Below are 18728 nucleotides of genomic sequence, written 5' to 3'. Positions count from 1 at the left end.
ATGTCTCAAAATTAAATCTAGGAAATGAATGTTTCTTCCAGTAACCTCGAAAATCTGTCACAGAGTTCGACTCGTGTTGGTATACTTTAAAACCAGAAGGCCACAATGTCTTGTCACAAATGATGAAGACAATTTCCAAAGATGCAGGTTTAAGTAAGGTGTACGCAAATCATTGTGTACGTGCCACAATGGTCACTCTTCTCTCGCATGCTGGTGTTGAGGCACGCGAAATCATCAAACTGACAGGGCACAAAAATCAGCAATCTTTGATCAGTTACAACACTGGTTCTTCCGTTGATCAGAAACGATATTATTCTTCAGTTCTTCAGGGTTCATATAACACTCCCAGTCAGGTAACATCAGTTTCAAACTTCAATCAGATGCAATTATCCAGTGCTGCCACTTCGGCCGCCTTGCATTTTTCGACTATTACCGCGAAAGCAAGTAGGTCAAGGTGGATGAGTCTAAGAATTTCAGTGCAGGTGAAATACTGTGCTGACTAATTCTGCCTAAAATTGTTGTCCAAATTAATTGTTATTTTTTCCGAAAAGATATGTTTCCAAAGAATATTAAACTCAAGTTTGTTGATAAAACGATTTGTTTGTTATTTCTTGTGAGCGAGAGAGAGTAAGTGTGAGTCAATAGTGGAACGTTCTGAAAGCGCTTAGTGACCCTTGTCACTCCTTGGCAGGTATGACCAACTTCGAAACCCCTGTACGCACCGTAAATACCGCTTATTGCACCAAGTAAAAGAATCCATTTTTAAATGGGTAATGGTAGAATGGAGATAAACCAAGTGTGTTTGAAAATCAGAGACATGCTTTACTGAATTGATGGCGACTAGATATTTCGGTTCCAATTGAAATTTAGTCGCCATCAATTCAGTAAAGCATGTCTCTGATGTTCAAACACACTTGGTTTATCTCCTAAATCAACAAGAAAGTCCAACAATAAACTGCTAAAGTGATTTCGTGTGTCGTGTCTGTGAGGTGTATTATCTACTCCCTGTACAAAAATCAATATGAATTTAAGCCTACATTCCACACAAACACTGACTGACTGAGAACAGATAATTATTGGCTAATGACCATAACTTTTACAAATATTTCTTTTCAATAACAGAAAATTAGCAGGATTACTCAAGTGAATAGATTGATCCTGTTCCACTGTCACCGTTACGGCTAATATGACATGTTTAATGACGTCCCAGTTACTACTCAGGAGTTCGTGGAGGATAGGACTTATTGCGAAAACGATTAATCTATCACAATGATTGGTGTTGTTCTCCTTTCATATGAATAATACAGCTTGAATTGATTCCTGCCGATACAGATTCTGACAAGTATCAAAGGTATACCTTCAGACTACATCCAGTGATGAGGCTTACAACGACAAACCCGGTGCTGGCTGTCTTCTGTGCCTTTCTACAAGGTATGTTTATTATTTTATCATTGAGATTGTGTAACCTAAGTAATCAACTCTTGGGCCAATTCTCTCAATTGACTCAAACTGTCCTAAATAAATCTACGGGAAACTATGCCAGATGGTGTTCCACTGTTTTGACTTGTACTACATGTTTTGGTGTTTTCAAAGTAAAATGTGTGTTTTGCATGTGCTTGTGCCGTTGCAGCCACTGTTTTTTTTATTAAGACATAAGGTTTATGGCCGAAGTCAGTAACTACTGAGTATGGGTTTGAATATCCGAATGTGACTGAAACAGATCAAGGGGAAGGATTGAACCATATGCTTTTGTGGTTTTAAAGGAAAAAGTTTGATTTAATTTTTATATACGCTTTTGCTCGTGCCACTGATGGGGCAAGATATGCTAATCTTTTGGGGAACACTTTGCATCATCACCATCTAACTGGGGTTCATTCACATATGTTCACGTTATGATAGGACTCGAAGAAAGGCGACAGACTCAAACAATCGGTCCATATTATTATGGAGAAGGTTTTTGTCTCTTTTTCTTACTTTTAAGTTAGCCACTCTGACGCTATGTCCCATAAACTGTATAGACCCAGCTGTCTTAGCCTCGTGTGGTGGTATAGAGCATAGTAAGTAATAGTAGTAATAGTAGTAAGTATAATTTTTAGGCTCTTTTTATGATCAAGTGGTTGGGCATATATTTCAATCTTAAGAGATACTGTTTCATTTCATTCGTGAATTATCTTGCATAGAACTGATACTGAAATATATCATGGAAATCTATAAACTTCCTCCCCTTATATGAAGGGGCATATTGATCGTTACCTATGTCTCTGTTACATGTCTATCACTCGACGATATGTATTGGAGTTTCTAGTCCTTCTCAATGGTACAATTGTCACATGCTATTCTACCCAAACAGCTGCCGAGGGTTATTAATGATAAACACACCGTTTCATCGATGATGCTTAACAGAACACTTGTCATGTGTCAATGAAATGAAAAAGACTTGATTGACTATAGATCCTTAGTTTGATTTAAACATATTTATTCAAGAGAATGGATTGGGTACAAGTTATGCCAACTTAGTGAAACCCTCTCCTATTTACAGTGCTTACATGCAAAAGTGAAACAAACTATATGTACAGGGATAGAAAGATATATACAAAATGATAGATACAATACAATGAATACATGAATTATTTAGATCATACACATTATATCTGATCACTGAACCTTTTGGAATTTGATATAAATTTTTGAACTTCTTTAAAAATGTGAATATTGTCACTATACGGAAGATCTACACTGCCATTTAATAGTACGTCTAGGTTTGTTGGTGCTTTCATGTTACAAATTCTGCTAATATTTTGAAACATTTCCTGTCTGATAACAGAATACAAAGAACATTCCATAAAATAATGTTGAGAATTTTCACAGGTAAATTTACAATTACATTCGGGGTTCTCTATGAGACCGATCCTATATAGATCACCATTTAATCTACTATTTGAATATCTTAGCTGGGTATGAATTACATTGAGTTTTCTATTACCAAATGAGAAATATCCTGGTGCTTTTGACTTACGCGAGCTTATATGCGATTTAAAACTTTTAAGGGAAACTGATTCTCTAACATATAAAGGGAGATTATTCCAAAGTTGTGCAGATGATGGGAAAATGATTGACTGTAGAGATTTGTGCGGGAATAGTACAGGGAAAGATCACGAATGTTTCTAAGATTATAATTTGTCCTAGATTCAACAGTTTATGGCATAAGATCACAAAGGTAGGATGGAGCATTTTTGTTGTATATATTATAGAATAAAGACAATTTACGACATCTTCTTCTTTCTTTTAACATTTGCCAACCTGTTTCATATATCAGAGTATCTCTAGTGGCATATTTTGGTAAACCAGTAACTATCCTGGCGGCCTCAAACTGAACTTTTTCAATTTTATCGGTTAAATCTACTGAACAACCATCCCACAATTCACAAGCATATTCAAGATGTGGTCTTATGAATACAATATAAATCTTATTAAGAGTGTCTCTGTTTAACATAAACTTTAATTTTCTCATTGATGAAACCATCAAGGACGTTGTTTTTACAATGTTATCAATATGTGTGTTCCATTTACAATCAGAAGAAAATGTTACTCCAAGATGTTTATGAGATTTTTCCAAACGTACACACTGAGTTTCAAATTCTAAATTTAGAATTGTATTATTATTCTTAAGTCTGAAAAGTATAGCTTCTGTTTTGTTGGGATTGTATGTCACAAGCCAAAGTTTTGCCCAGCACGATAAATATTGTAGGTTCTTATTGAGTGTCTCTTGCATAAGCCTGTGATTGATAGATGAAAATCCAATTGATGTATCATCCGCGAACAAGCGTGCAGCACAATCTAGTTCATCGGCAATATCATTAACATATACTATAAACAGAAAGGGGCCCAGGACTGATCCCTGGGGTACCCCGGCTGCAAGAGATTTGGGATTTGATAATGAACCATTAAAAAACACCTTTTGAGTCCTGCCACTGATGTAACAGTGTATCCATTTAAGTAATTCTTCACCTATACCGTAGCTTATTAATTTATGCCGTAATCCTCGGTGCCACACTCTGTCAAAGGCCTTTGAAACATCACAAAACACCATGCAATAGTCTTCACGTCTATCTAGAGCTGAGCAAATATTGTTATGAAGTTCTATTAACTGATGAGTCGTAGAATGGCCTACTTGAAATCCGGACTGATATTTGTATAACAATCTATTGTCCAGAAAATAATTAGACATATGCTTCATGACAACTCTTTCAAAGATTTTTCCTAAACAACTAATTAAAGAAATGGGTCGGTAATTACTGCAACTAGATTTATCTCCTTTTTTATAAAGCGGCATGACATGAGCTTCTTTCCATCTATTAGGATAGGTACCTGAAGATAACGATTTATTGAATAAAAAACACAATGGTTTACTGACAGATTCTGCAATACATTTCAATAGTTTATGACTTATACGGTCAGGTCCACTCGCTTTGTTAACATGTAAGCATTTAATAATATCAGCAATTTCACGTTCATTTACTACAATGTGATTGAGCCTACTAGATGTACGCATTTCAAATAAGGGTAGAGGTTTGTCTTTATCATCTAATTTACAAATAGACGGAAAGTATGAGTTTAATGCTTCCGCTTTATCAAAGTCTGAAAATATATTTGGACCCTCGTCAGATTCATTAGATCGTAATGGCGGAATAGGGTTCATAGCTCCTGATTCTTTGATTATCCTTCTGAGTATTTTCCAAAATGAGGTTTTGTTATCTCTGCTCATTTCAGATATAAATTCATCAAGGTTCGAAAAATACTGTTCCTTTGCATAACACTTCATGTTATTAACTTTATTTCGTTGTTTACGATATGCCAGGTTATCCTCACATCTATTAGTTCTTTTTGCCTTTTTTTCTTAACCTATTACGTTTTCTTGATTCACGTCGTATTTCCGAATTGTACCAAGGTTTGTCATTTGGTCTAATCGTTACCTTTTTAGATGGAATACATTCCTTAATATACCTTCCTAGATGATCATAAAATACATCTGTTGCTTCATCGATATCAGTTGTGTTTGTTATCACACAATTCCAATCAGTATTGCTTATATGTCTATTCAATAACTCGTAGTCGCCTTTATCATAACACCATACATCTCTGGTATAACATAAAGACATGGAGATAGCTGTGTTAATGGCAACCAGTGTGCCCCTGTGATCACTTATGTTATGTTTATTTGTGTTCGCAAACTATGTTTCTGTTGAATGTTTGTGGAGTATATAGCGTACATCAAAGGCTATATGTTGTGTCAGTATCATAAGCTAACAATAGCCAATTGTACTATTCATGAATTGTAAAGGTTTCTGTAAATGTTCCATTGTCGCAATAAAAAATAACGTTTCTTTTCGTGCCACGTTTAGAACTTCTGGACATTGGTTACAAAGCCTGATAAGAAAGAAGGTTTGCCTAGTGTCAGTACGTCTTAAAATCTGTTCTTAAAATGGCGAATGCGTCTTTAAACTGGAATTATGTCTTTTAGATCTTGCTTGCATGATTAAAATGTATGTATGTATGTATGTATGTATGTATGTATGTATGTATGTATGTATGTATGTATGTATGTATGTATGTATGTATGTATGTATGTATGTATGTATGTATGTATGTATGTATGTATGTATGTATGTATGTATGTATGTATGTACGTACGTATGTATGTATGTATGAATGTATGTATGTCGCAACATCTATGATTTTTAAAAACCAGTTTTGCTATATATATATTCATAGTTTTGTAAGTTTGTATTTGGCCCCTCTAACGCACCATAAACTGGGTTTAGATATGCAATCAAAGGCGAGAATGTGTATCAGATTTCAGTCCAAGCCGTATTATTCATATGAAAGAAGTACAACACCAATCAAGACGTATCCGCTCTTGAGAAGTAATTGGGACGTCATTAAACATGTCATCACTCTCTTGACAGTGTAACACGTGTGCCCACCATTAATCAAATATAAGTTTGCAATAAACTGTACTTACAGCTCATAACTTGGAACGTCAGTTGATTTCGTGGTACCGATTTCGTTCTTGATAAGCTTATATGGGGCCTCTTCAGATGACAACTGCTCAAGGATGGCAAGTCATTGGTTTGTTGAATGCTGGTATGTCGCTAAGGGCGGCTGCAAGAGATGTTGCAAATCATCCGTCAACATTCAGCCAATTAACCAGAAAACATCAGCAAATTAATAACGTTAAACACCGCGCCTGTTCCGGATGACCACAAATGACAATTCCCAGGAAGGATACAGTTCAGGGCCTCCTTTCACAAAGCACTAAGGTGATCGAAGTCACTAAAGTAACCTTAAAGCAATGTTAAAGAATGGAAGATAAGGTTTACCTAAGAAAAGGTTGTTTCGTAAAAGGAGCCCCAGAAACACAAGACTTCATCCGTTTATGTCAAGTGACGTGTTAACAAAGAGAGTTTCTTCCGTTTGGTCGTTCGCAGAAAGGTTCAAAATCGCTAAAATCAACTGGGTATAGAGCCAGACGACCTATCAGACGTCCGTTGTTATTCCATGCTGTTTTGTATGGTGTCAGCCTTCTATGGCTATCTATAGCCTGTTTTTATATTGTATTGCTGTTTAGAGTAATACTTTTAAGAGTAATTCTGTGATAGTCTAGTCAGTTTATCGTCGTTTGATGACAGATAGTTATTGCATCTAAGTTGGCTTATAGCTACGATATCATTGAAATACTCCGTCAAATGACAGCACCTGTTTACGTCATACGACCATAATTATGAGCACTTCAAATCGCGCCAGTTTTTGGCCGTAAAATGACTATAAAATTACCAAATTTTCCCATGTTTTCTTTCTTTTTCCGTTTAGATTTGCCATTTAAGTAATCCTTAAGGGTCAGTTTGTCCAGATAGTAATAGAAATTGATGTTTTAATATATTTTGATACTGTGAAAACGATTGGGTGTTGCGATACTTTTTCCCATGAGTATATATCTGACTGAGATTCTCACATAGACTCCATGACCATTTGTGCTCAAAGCTCGGGACATATTGGCTGAAAATAGCCGAAAACAAAATTTCAGCATTGAAATACTGGCACCGACGTTACCGTTACTATATTGGGGCGTGCGAATTCAATCACAACCCTACAAAGATCTGTTGAACTGTTATTTAACAAAGAAAGAAAAAACATCAATTTTGATTGGTCAATAGGAACAAGACTGACAAAATCGAAGGCGAAATCAAGAAATCAGTACGTACAGAACTAATTGTGAAATCAGCTACCGAGATCGATAAATAATCAAACAATTACATGTATATTGAAACATTCGGGTAGGTTTATAATGAAACGGGTAATGACTACTAGCGAAGTAATTCGGCAATCCAGAATTCTGTTCGAAAAGGAATTAAGTTTGAAGCGGACAACATAGCAAGGGGATACGATTAAGAACAATATTCAAACCTTACAAAATAATGCAATGTATTACTCGCGCAGTTCTCAATAGCGTGCTAGTGTAGGACTCAGTTGAGAATGACCAAAAAAATGATCTTCACACATCTGATCGTTTTGGTGTAATATGAGATCGTAGAGGCTCGCTCCTGCTGATTAATTAATGTATGATTAATTATTAATTTTGAATAATCTTCGCTGCCCGAGACGATTCCAGATTACTCCTGACTCCAAATCTCAGTATAGTCACTGGTGCGCAACCTCTGAACTGAACTGAACTTTATTTACACTCTGGTAGCATTCTGTGGCATTAGAGAACATCAACTTATCAATATCAATATTATCGACAACTTATATAAGTTACATACATGTACGACACACAAAATGGTAATACACTGACGGGCAAAATAAACTATACCAAAATTTTGATTTCGATGTTTTGATTTATTTACACCGAATTTTGTTTCCAAATTACAGAAACATATCACCCAAACACAGCACACAACATTCTGATCCCAAGCGAGATGAAAATGTGTTGATTACCGCGTAAACTGTTTTAATGGTAAAAAATCTAATGCATATTCATCACAAGATCGAAATGCTAATGGGTATGAAAGCCCTGCAGTCAGTATCCCAAAGGCCATAACATCAAGTGACATGCCGAGATTAACAGCAGAACAGCGCGAGAGGGCGATTGGTATGCTCCAGCTTGGATCTTGCACTCGACAACAATAACAAGGCTCCAGGCCAGACTGAGGCAGACAGGTCGTACTGTTGACGGGCCAAGGAGCGGCAGACCACGAGTTACCACTGACAACGAAGATCGGCACATGCGTTTATTGCATTTACGTAATCGCTTCGTGTTCGAGTCTACTGCCGTAGAGGTGAGAGAACAGCAACTTGCTGTAATCCAAGAGACAGTTCCATTCGGTGGAGGAAATGTCATGGTATGGGGTTGACAATGCAGAGATTTGACGACACAGCTTGTTTTTGACACAAATTGAACAGCCCAGCGTTCCACTGATAAAGTTTAACGTCCTGTTCTACTCCGGTTCCTACAGAAACATCGACATGTCATGTTCCAGCAAGATAACGCCAGACCTCATACTGCCAAGATTGTTCAGAGTGAGTCAGTTTACACTCACTACAGTTTGACTTTGCGTAAACACAGACGAATTATTCCATATTCTTGGCAAGACTCCTGGTTGGTTGGTTGTTTTACGCCGAACTCAGCAATATTCCAGCTGTATGGCGGCGGTCTGTAAATAATGGAGTCTGGACCAGACAATCCAGTGAGCAACAGCATAAGCATCGATCTGCGTAATTGGGAACCGATGACATGTGTCAACCAAGCCAGCTCGTCTGACCACCCGATCCCGTTAGTCGCCTCTTACGACAAGCATGGGTTACTGAAGGTTCATTCTAACCCGGACCTTCACGGGGAGACAAGCATGGGTTACTGAAGGTTCATTCTAACCCGGACCTTCATGGGTCAGGAATGTTCAGAACTTCTTCAGCTGAATAATGTTCTGCAATGGCCACTTCGGACCTCTCGCCAATTGAACACTTGTGGGACCACCTAGACAGGCATGTTCGTGCATGCGACCCACCTCCTGACAATCAACAAGCTTTGGCGAATGTACTCATCCAGGAATGGCAGGCTATTCCAAACAACGTTGTTCGGCGATCAATTAACTCTGTTCGATGTCGTGTTTAAGTATGCATCGATGCCTATGGAGGTTATAGCCATTACTGACCTTGAATTGTGTATGATAATGACTTCTCTGACAAATCTAAATTTTGCCAAGTTGAGATGAGTGCCGTATAAAAAATCTGCAACATCAGATTTCACAGTTCCCCCGTTTAAAGTTCTGCACATTTCTCCTGTCCAATAAATATGTAAATTGTATGACAAACGAATGGTTGAACAATGAATTACATATCTATGTCTTCTTGTTATCTTTTGTCAGAGACAAATTTGTTTTGGTATAATTCAGTTCAGTTTATATACATATCGCTTGATTGAGAGAATATACTATGTCTGTACATGCATTTAACCAGTTAAATGATCAATGTCACATTCGTGCATTATTTCTCTTTTGGGAGTTGATTAGAATGAGACATCATTTTACAAAATATTGCCAATTTCCTAATTGCTCCTAGTTTATTATACCTGTGAAGGTCCGCGTTAGAATACTGATCTTCAGCAACGATGTTTGTTGTAAGAGGCGACTAAAGGGATCGGGTGGTCAGGCTCGCAGACTTGGTTGACACATGTCATCGGTTCCAACCAACAGACCAAAGGAAACAACATTCTTATATCCATTTTAAGTGACTCAGTTTCCACTTCTCCTGGTGGCCATTATGCAAAGGTCGTCTTCAGCCCAAGCTCGCGTCATATGGTGGAGAGGGTGATGCACAAAATGAACCAGCTTTAAACTCTAATAAACTAGGAGTGAGTGCGTAAGTGAGTTTAGTTTTACAGCGCACTCAGCAATAATCCAGTCTGTAAATAATCGAGTCTGGACCAGACAATCCAGTGATCAACAGCATGAGCATCGATCTACGCAACTGGGATTCGATGACATGTCTCAACCAAGTCGGGGAGCCTGACCACCCGAACCCGTTAGTCGCCTCTTACGACAAGCATGGGTTACTGAATACCACTTCACATTGAAGTTAACACTTCTGAGGTGAGTGCAGTGGGGTGGCCAGGTGGTTAAAGCATTCGCTCGTTACGCGGAAGACCCGGGTTCGATTCCCCATATGGGTATAATGTGTGAAACCTATTTCTGGTATGACTCGCCGTGATATTACAGGAATTTTGACAAAGGCACACGCACATCTGACGTCACATCTGTATCACAGCTGCAGTTTTTTCTTCTTGAAGCAGGAATGCAGATTTACAGTTTTTTGATTTGGATGAAAATAAAAAATGCTTTAGGCACGGGGTTATTGTCGTTGTCAACACATACTCTGTCCACAACAACATGGGCGTTCTTGTTCCATCTCATCTTATTCATAGAGAAACATGTTTACAGTACAATATTTTCAGATGTTTCCGTAGGCAAGGCGGAGAACATTATGCTGGCAAAGCCCAGTGAACTCAACAGTGTTTACTGGAATGCCGAAAATGCCAATGATGGTAACCCCGGGTCTTTACCGGCTAGAACCTGGTCCACTGTGAATCCCTACTGGCAGGGGGATCTACAGGGATACTTCACTGTCCACAACATCTCAGTTACGAGTGACGTCACCTATGGTTTTGGTAAGTCTGTTATAAACCCGTTCTGTAATACGCACATTTACAACACCACAGGTCCTTTGGCTTTGTAATTGTAAACACCATCTTGCAGTAAACCCATCTGCAGTTGGTGACCCCGTTACTGTGATCCCTATCGGTTGTCGGCAAAGTTTGGCAGCGTGCTTCCCTCGCTTCGTTTCGAATAATATTTTTAATATCAAGATAAAATATCGCCACCATCAATGGTAGACTCTGATTTCCTCAGAGGATTGTGCTCTCAGATTTCCAACCTCATAATTAATAATCACTAACGTAGAATATATTTAATTCAACATCTTAAGCTCCACTCGTGACATGTCAAATCTTTCTTCGCCGCCATTACCCCTGCCGGCTTCCGGTCCAACGGAGTGAAGGAACAAGAATAAGCAGAAATTAAAAAAGAAGTATCATCTTGCCTAAATTCACTATTTAAAAATACTGTTGTAGATTGCTTTTCTTATCTGTCGTCGATATTGTTAGAATTTTCGTATCATTTATTCCACAAAAAACACTTCTGGCACAGCGGGTGAAGGACAAGAGAGGTAACACCGCAAGTATTCCATATGACGGACCTGTGATTCAAAAAGTATATTTATATTTAACTCCCCCATTCCTTCACTCCGTTGAACCGGAATTTGGCAGGTATAATGGAGGCGAAGAACGATTTGATATACCACGAGTGGTGCTGAAAATGTTGAAATGAATAAATTTTACGTGAGTAATTATTAAATGTTAAATATGAGCTTGGAAGTCTTAGAACACAACCCTGTGAGGAAATGAGTGTCTACCTTTGATGGTGGCCATATTCTGTTTTGATATTGAAAATATTTTTCGAACAGAATCGAGGGAAGTACGTTGACAGATATTTGCTTCGCTCGCATATAGGAAGACAGGTAATTTTCTTTTGTTGCACAACCGTATTTGCGCTAGAGTTTGACTGTGTGTAAATACCGACGATTTATTCCATATTCTTGGCAAGACTCCTGGTTGGTTGGTTGGTTGGTTGTTTAATGCCGCAATCAGGAATATTCTATCTATATGGCGGCGGTCTGTAACTAATCTAGTCTGGACCAGACAATCCAGTGATCAGCAGCAATTGGGATACGATGACATGTGTCAACCGAGCCTGACCACCCGATCCCGTTAGTCGGCTCTTACGACAGGCGTGTGTTGATGAAGATTAATTCTCACTCGGATGACTCCTGGCAATTCCCAAGCATACATGAAATCAGAGGCGTTGTCTCTGATCATTTACGCCATATTCTTAAACTTAATGCTTTAGAGCTTACAAACATACTGAGGTACTTTGTGAGTCACATTTTTCATCTACTGATAGTAGTATTATAATTTTGATGCAACAACGGATAGTCCCTTAGAACGAAATATTCGCGTAATAGTTGGTCGTGGGATGTCTGGGGGAACAGCACCTCATCTCACACATACTGAAATGTATTGTGCTCCGACGCTCATACGGTTTGCCCTCATTCTATGAAGATTCATACTTCAAAACATGTACAATATATATATTCCATATGAAGTATATTCCAATAGTTGCAATGGACATTTTGATCATATACTCTTCAAAAACAGAAAATTGACAAAGGAAAAGTTTGAATTTTAGGAACATATTTGACAAACAAATCCATGCTGAATCCCAGCATGTGGGGGAATGGTTGCCGACGACAAAACGTTTGAAAAAGGAAACGTGTAACAAAAACGTAACGTTACACTCACGTCTGTAATGAATCGTCAAAACGCACCCTACATGAAATGCACGAGAATCATGAAATTGTGTATCACCCTGAGCTGAAGTCTATGACTGTAGGTCTTAAAAAGCCACATCAATGGTACTCCGAATGCATTGCTTTAAGCCACTATAGACGACAAGAGAATGAAAAATCAGACAGGAGCTCAACGACACAACGCAAACGGCCGTTTACAAGGACGGACATTGCAGCATGATGTGGCAAGGCACTCCAGCGTGTCAAGACAGACCATTTCAAACCTATGGACTCGATACAAAAACACTGGGAGTGTTAATGACAGCCCCAAGTTAGGTCGGCTTGGCGTTACCACCGCCGCCCAGGATCGCTACATCCGGTTTTCGTTCAAACACCATGCCCGCATCATCCACAACAATCCAAATCCTTAGACGGCTCCGAAGCTCCGGCCAGACAGTGCGCGATTGGCTATGGAAAGCAAGACTTTTTGCCAGAGGACCAGTTCAACGTCACGTCGTTCCCAACATCAACATTGAAGAGTACATATATATATATGTAATCAAAGTCAGACGCCTAACCCGCTCAGCCGTAATCACAGCTTTCGGTCGTGGGAGCCGTGCCAATTTAAACTTATCAGAGGTGTACACAATCGAATCCCGGATGGGACTCAACCCACAAATGTACTAGAATTTATACTTTACTAAGAAAGTGGAATCCCAAATATAACGTATGTTACAGCTATATTAATCCTCAGCAACATATAAATAACTTGTTACAGTTATGCGTAATTGAATGGGTACAATGCTATTTTGATAAGCATCTTGTCAATCTTGGATCCAACAGGAAACGATCTTGGGAGTGCATACGTGGAGGTGCGCGCCAGTCGCAACAGTGGTTGTCCGGACGGCGACATCTTCATCTGCGGCCAGTGTCCAGAAGTAGTTGGTAAAGGAGAAACCTTCACGTTCACTTGTTCCCATCCACGGCCAGTGAGATTCGTGAAGGTCTGGCGAAACATGACTGGTCGTTTAGTCATTTCAGAGGTTGTGGTGCATGGGACTCCAGCGACAACAAGTGGTAATATATGTAACTAGTCCTCTGTCTTTCTACAGCAATTTAGTCACCAGCCCGTCGTCTCTGTGCTATTTAACTATCTGGGTGTGTTTTACCCACCAGCAGCATTTACCTCCCTTTACATCAAATACATAACAATGAGTTGTGTAATCATATACCATACTGTAGCTGTCAAGACAATTAATGAAAGACAGAAAATAAAGTCACAGTTTCATTAAAATATATGCACTCTCCGTGCTAACCACGAAGGATTCATACGAAAGCTTGAACCGTGAAGAAGACAGAAGCACCGAGAAAATATGTCATCCTTTGAATATGTGTGTAATTTAAATTTGTCGATATGGTGGCAGTCAAAAGTAACACAGTCCACCCAGTCTTCATCCATCCCCTGGAACGATGGGTTGGTCTAATGGTTAAAACGTTTGCTCGTCACCCTGAAGACCCGGGTTCGATTCCCCACATTGGTACTATATGTGAAGCCCATTTCTGGTGTCTCCCATCGTGATAATGTGGTAATATTGCTAAAAGCACCGTAAAACTAAACTCACTCCGCAGTAATATTCCTCCAACATTGCTAAAATCCATCATCTATCCCCATCGCCGCATGACCGTGTGAGCAAGCATCAGTTTCGCATCTTCAACCATGTGGGGAATCGAACCAGGGTGTTTGGGGGTGACGAGCGAACGCTTCCACCACTAGACTAATGTTGGTGGGAACAGGTACTGGCTGGCTGCCGTTTTTTTCAAATCCACTGGCGGATATTTTCGAACATGCGTAGAATCTGTAATATTTGTATGATTGTATGCCTTTTTGTGGAATTGCAAATGAAGAAAATAGTGGTCTGTTTACTAATGACCTCTCCACAAAACACATATTTGGTTTTGAACCTAAACTCTTTTAACTATTGGTGTTTTCTTCCCACACAATTGCTTTAACAAAATGTAACTATTTGACGTCACGTTCTGTTACTACTCACATTTCCTAGTGTCTTGGGTGTTTAAAGTGATATTTAAAAAATATTTTATTTATTGACAGTGTTTACTTTCAGTGACCAAGTATAGTAAGGCGATCGACACGAAAGTATCAACACCAATGACGTCACTCGCAGTTACTTCCGCCGCTGATTGCAGTTCCCGATGTTACGCAAACAAGTCTTGCCTGAGTTTCAGTTACCACCCAACAGCTGCCCCCAACTGTCTCCTTGCAACAAACCCAGAAGATGCAGCAGAAGCTGTAGGATGGTCCAAGTACACCATCGACGGATGCTCAAGTTACAACAGCTGTGAATGACCCAATGTTACTAGAGCCACTATTAATGCTAAATCACATTCAAAAGTGATCAGAAATATTTTATATTGGCCATTATACTTTCTCGGTAAAGTACAGATACTTTGGGGGATTGATCACTGACTTTGTGTGTTGATTTGAGCCAATCTCGATATCAGGGATCAACCACCTAAAAGTATGAGAATCTGTACGTGAGACCGTGTTATCTCAAACCGTGTTTCAGAACCGTTAATGGTTCACTAGACCTTCTATACTGCAGAGATTATTTCTCTATATATGCAAAATCCTTTCGGAGAACATGGTGGCGTATCTTTGCAATAGTATTGTCTCATTACTCGATACACTACGTTAAGGGATTTTAGTATAATTACACTCGTTACTATAACAAACTTTGGTAGTCTTGCAGTATGTCCTTACATTGTTTTATTCCTCGAGACAAGAGAGATCCAAAATTAGTGCAAGGAGGATATTTTGTGATATGTGTTGTACTACGTTAAGACAGTACTTTGGAAAATACTACAGATTATTAGAGCCTTTCCAGGCTAATCTAACCCAGAATATTTTTAAAAGTTCCAAAACAGTTTCACTATACAAGAGAGGATTCACAACCTGGGTCTATTTGTTTAGCTTAACCACTATAGCAGCAAGGTGAAACTAATCATCCCGTTATTGTTATCATTGCAATATTTTACCATCGTATACTACCATTGAGCCATTTACTTTTATATGGCTGTCATAGGAATTCCTTTATAGTGATTATCATTTTGAATACATTATACCACATTTATTTGCTGTTTGTTGGTTTCACGTCGGAGTGATTTCTGATTAGCATACTGTTTCAACGTGGGAAACAACACAACAGAAACTAGGGGCGAAGTATTTACCCAACAGTTTTGGATTAAAATCTTATCATCTGACGTGAGAAACGACCAACAACCAGGACCTTAACTTTCAGCCAACCTCCTACGGAACAAGTCTCTTTCGTCAAAGCTTCCGAACGGATTGCAGGAACCAAATATTGCAAAACGCTACATCAGATCAGATATGCTGCAAGAAGCAGTCAGGAAAATATTGATTGCTTTTCTCGTTGAGAAAGAAATTCTGGACGATGACTTTTTGGCTCTGTTAAAAAATAATACTCATGTTTTGGATCTAAATAACTTGGAACGTGAAATAGAAAAAAAATAATGGAAGCTGAGAAAGAAAAAAAACCCAGAAAGAATTTCAGATTAGGCGGATGGAAATTGAAGCAAAGATAAATAGAATATTAAGCTGACGTAAATTAACTCACAAAATGACCCCTCTCAGACGTTCCTCCATATGGTAGATCGACTGCTATGTCAATGCAGAATAAACTGGTTCAGCCCTTCTCAGTGAATTGGTTTTCAGCAATCCACGCTTGTCTTAGGAATGCTTCTTTTGCGGCAAAATCACTGTGTTTGTTTTCGGCAGTGGGGGTTTTCAGGCATGAAGTCATATGGTTATAAACCAGAAGGTGTTCAACCTATCCCAGTCATCGTTTAAACATTTCAAAGAATGGTTCTGAGTTTGTTGACAAAATGTCAAGTTCTGCACCAGTTGGTTCTAAAGTTATTTCAGGATTTTCGTCAGATTAGAGCTAACTTGTAAATGATGCTGTTCACCTAGCATTTTAGAGTTTAGAACGCTTGCTGTCGGAAATAGTCATTCTTTCCCAAACGCTTTTGTGAATGTCCTGTCACAACCTTTAAATGTTTCCACTGATGAGTTACCTTATGTAGACAAGTCAGCAAATCCTGCTGTTGTGAGAGAGTGAAATCTCCTTTTGTTAGTAGAGGTTTTGTGTCAGTTAAATGTAACAGTTCCATGGTTAAACCCATTGTCTTTTAAGGGACGACTTTGGGTGGTATTTTCCGATGTCCGTGGCGTCATTAACTCAGAGTTTTGTTTAGAGGCTGAATTTTGGTTAAGAATATATATTGAAGTTAATGTATATTAACTGTTTAGTGACTACATACACTTTTTTTAAACTCAGTTATGCGGCAATTACACCTCTGACGTCTGAGATGCATTTCAATGATCTAGTTAGATCAACAAAAATAGTGTACATAGAGTTCATATTGATAACAGAAATATCCAAGATGCACAATGTGTTTTAGTAGTTAATATTGTTCAGGCCGTAAATACAAATAAATACGTTTCTGGGCTACATCTTGCCCCTTCGTCAGGGCCAGAAACGTTGTGATATACAATAAACAAAAAGTCCATATACTCGTCTTATATATTCACCAACTTTTAAATGCCGCTCAAGAATCTCACAGCTTTTTTCAGGACGTTTGGATTTGTGCTCAAAATCGGTGTTATGCAATTGATTTCTTCATTAAAGAAACTCTCAGTTTCATCCTGCGATGTTCGTGTTGTTTGTTAAGCATCAGCTGTGAACTGTACCAATGTTGATTGCCAAGTTGATTAAACTAAAAGATTAACCGGGAATCAATCCGTAAGAGATCTTGGTGTGAAACCATCAAAACAAAGAAATGTGATGTAATTAACAACTGCATTCTTAAAAATCGATCACACTTTGGATGCTGAAAGATGTAACAGTAGTTACACAGTGAACATAATTACAGACTTAAGATATTGTTACGTATTGATTCCCGAAATGATAATCCATAACATAACTTGGTTTGAAATCAACACACAACAGGGATGGGATGTAATCAGCACTTGTATTCTAAGGCCACATATAACAACTTTCTTGTTTCTCATTACCGCCAGACCCTAAGGCTTTTTCTATTAAAAATTTTATCTAGAGAAAATACAGCTTAACCTCTCAAAATGTGCATGAATATTTGACACTTCTAAGTTTTGATTTTCCATCGGATAAAGGTGTAAATTACCGCACAAATCAAGGGATTTCTATCATAAAATAAAATAATAAAGTAAATATATAATCCGCCGGCCCGATCAATGTGTTTTTGAAAGAGTGATGAGAAACAAGAATATGTTTATATGGCCTAATATTGACATAGTTCACAAATCAAAACAAATCACTGGAAAGTATCACTGTGGCAGTACAGATTCAGAGGAAATACGGTAGAGAGCAGTGATTGTAGCAAGTCAGCAACAGTAATCATACTGAACATATTCATGTCTGTGTATGTATATGTACAACATATCTTGGTGGTAATACTTGTCGTGGTTTATGAGAACTTCACTTGTCAACATGTTATTTGTTATGCTGTCCAAGCATGGATGTTGGGCACCCAGTGGCGAAGAGTTCACGACTCACGTAACGTTCCATGTTCCGATCTTCCTCTGGAGTGGTCTTCGTAGGTTGCCCTGGCTTTGGTCGAGCTTGACAGCACCTGCTTGTTGGTGTTTCTAGATGAGTCTACTGATGACAGCCTGGCAGTAACCAAACTGAAGCCCGTTGGCCTTGAAAGACATGCCAGCTGCACGCATAACCACTATCTGCCATCCCAGTCCAAGTCTTTTCCACGCCAGGATATGAGTGGACATGCTTCACATGCGTGTGGGCTGTGTTTTGGTAAACCATGTTAAACTGAAACTTTGTTTTTCATTACCTGAAATGTGCTACAAAACAATGTCATCATTCACATATCATCATTCATTGCTAAATCACTATGATGAAATACATTAATGGATGCTTAAGGAAGATCCCTGTGTGTATTGATTCATTAAATATTATGGATAAGGTCTTCGTGTTTATTGCACAGAGCGACATTTCCATGTAAATTCTGACACCGTTATTAAGCTGGAAGTGACGGCAACCAGGTGATGAAAAGCACATATGCACAACATATAAGAAACTGTAATCCCAAATATAACATATGTTACATTTGACCACTTTCAAAATGGCATTGTGTAATCATAGACACTTTAGTATTTATAAAATAATCATTAACTG

The 18728-nt window shown here is 38.5% G+C and overlaps 1 protein-coding gene across 1 annotated transcript; it reads left to right on the top strand.

The window, feature by feature from the left end:
- The first annotated feature begins 1424 nt into the window (after positions 1-1424).
- Positions 1425-16879, top strand: LOC124262344. Its single transcript, XM_046696835.1, has 4 exons — positions 1425-1431; positions 10508-10720; positions 13300-13533; positions 14580-16879. Exons 2-4 carry the CDS (start codon positions 10537-10539, stop codon positions 14819-14821), a joined length of 660 nt encoding a protein of 219 aa, XP_046552791.1. The 5' UTR covers positions 1425-1431; positions 10508-10536; the 3' UTR covers positions 14822-16879.
- The last annotated feature ends 1849 nt before the right edge of the window (positions 16880-18728 follow it).

This window comes from Haliotis rubra, unplaced genomic scaffold (assembly GCF_003918875.1).
Source record: "Haliotis rubra isolate DU_JTF1 unplaced genomic scaffold, ASM391887v1 Scf831, whole genome shotgun sequence".
NCBI classification, from domain to species: Eukaryota; Metazoa; Mollusca; class Gastropoda; order Lepetellida; family Haliotidae; genus Haliotis; species Haliotis rubra.
The sequence above is the reverse complement of the archived record's forward strand: the minus strand, read 5'-3'. Positions and strand labels throughout refer to the sequence as shown.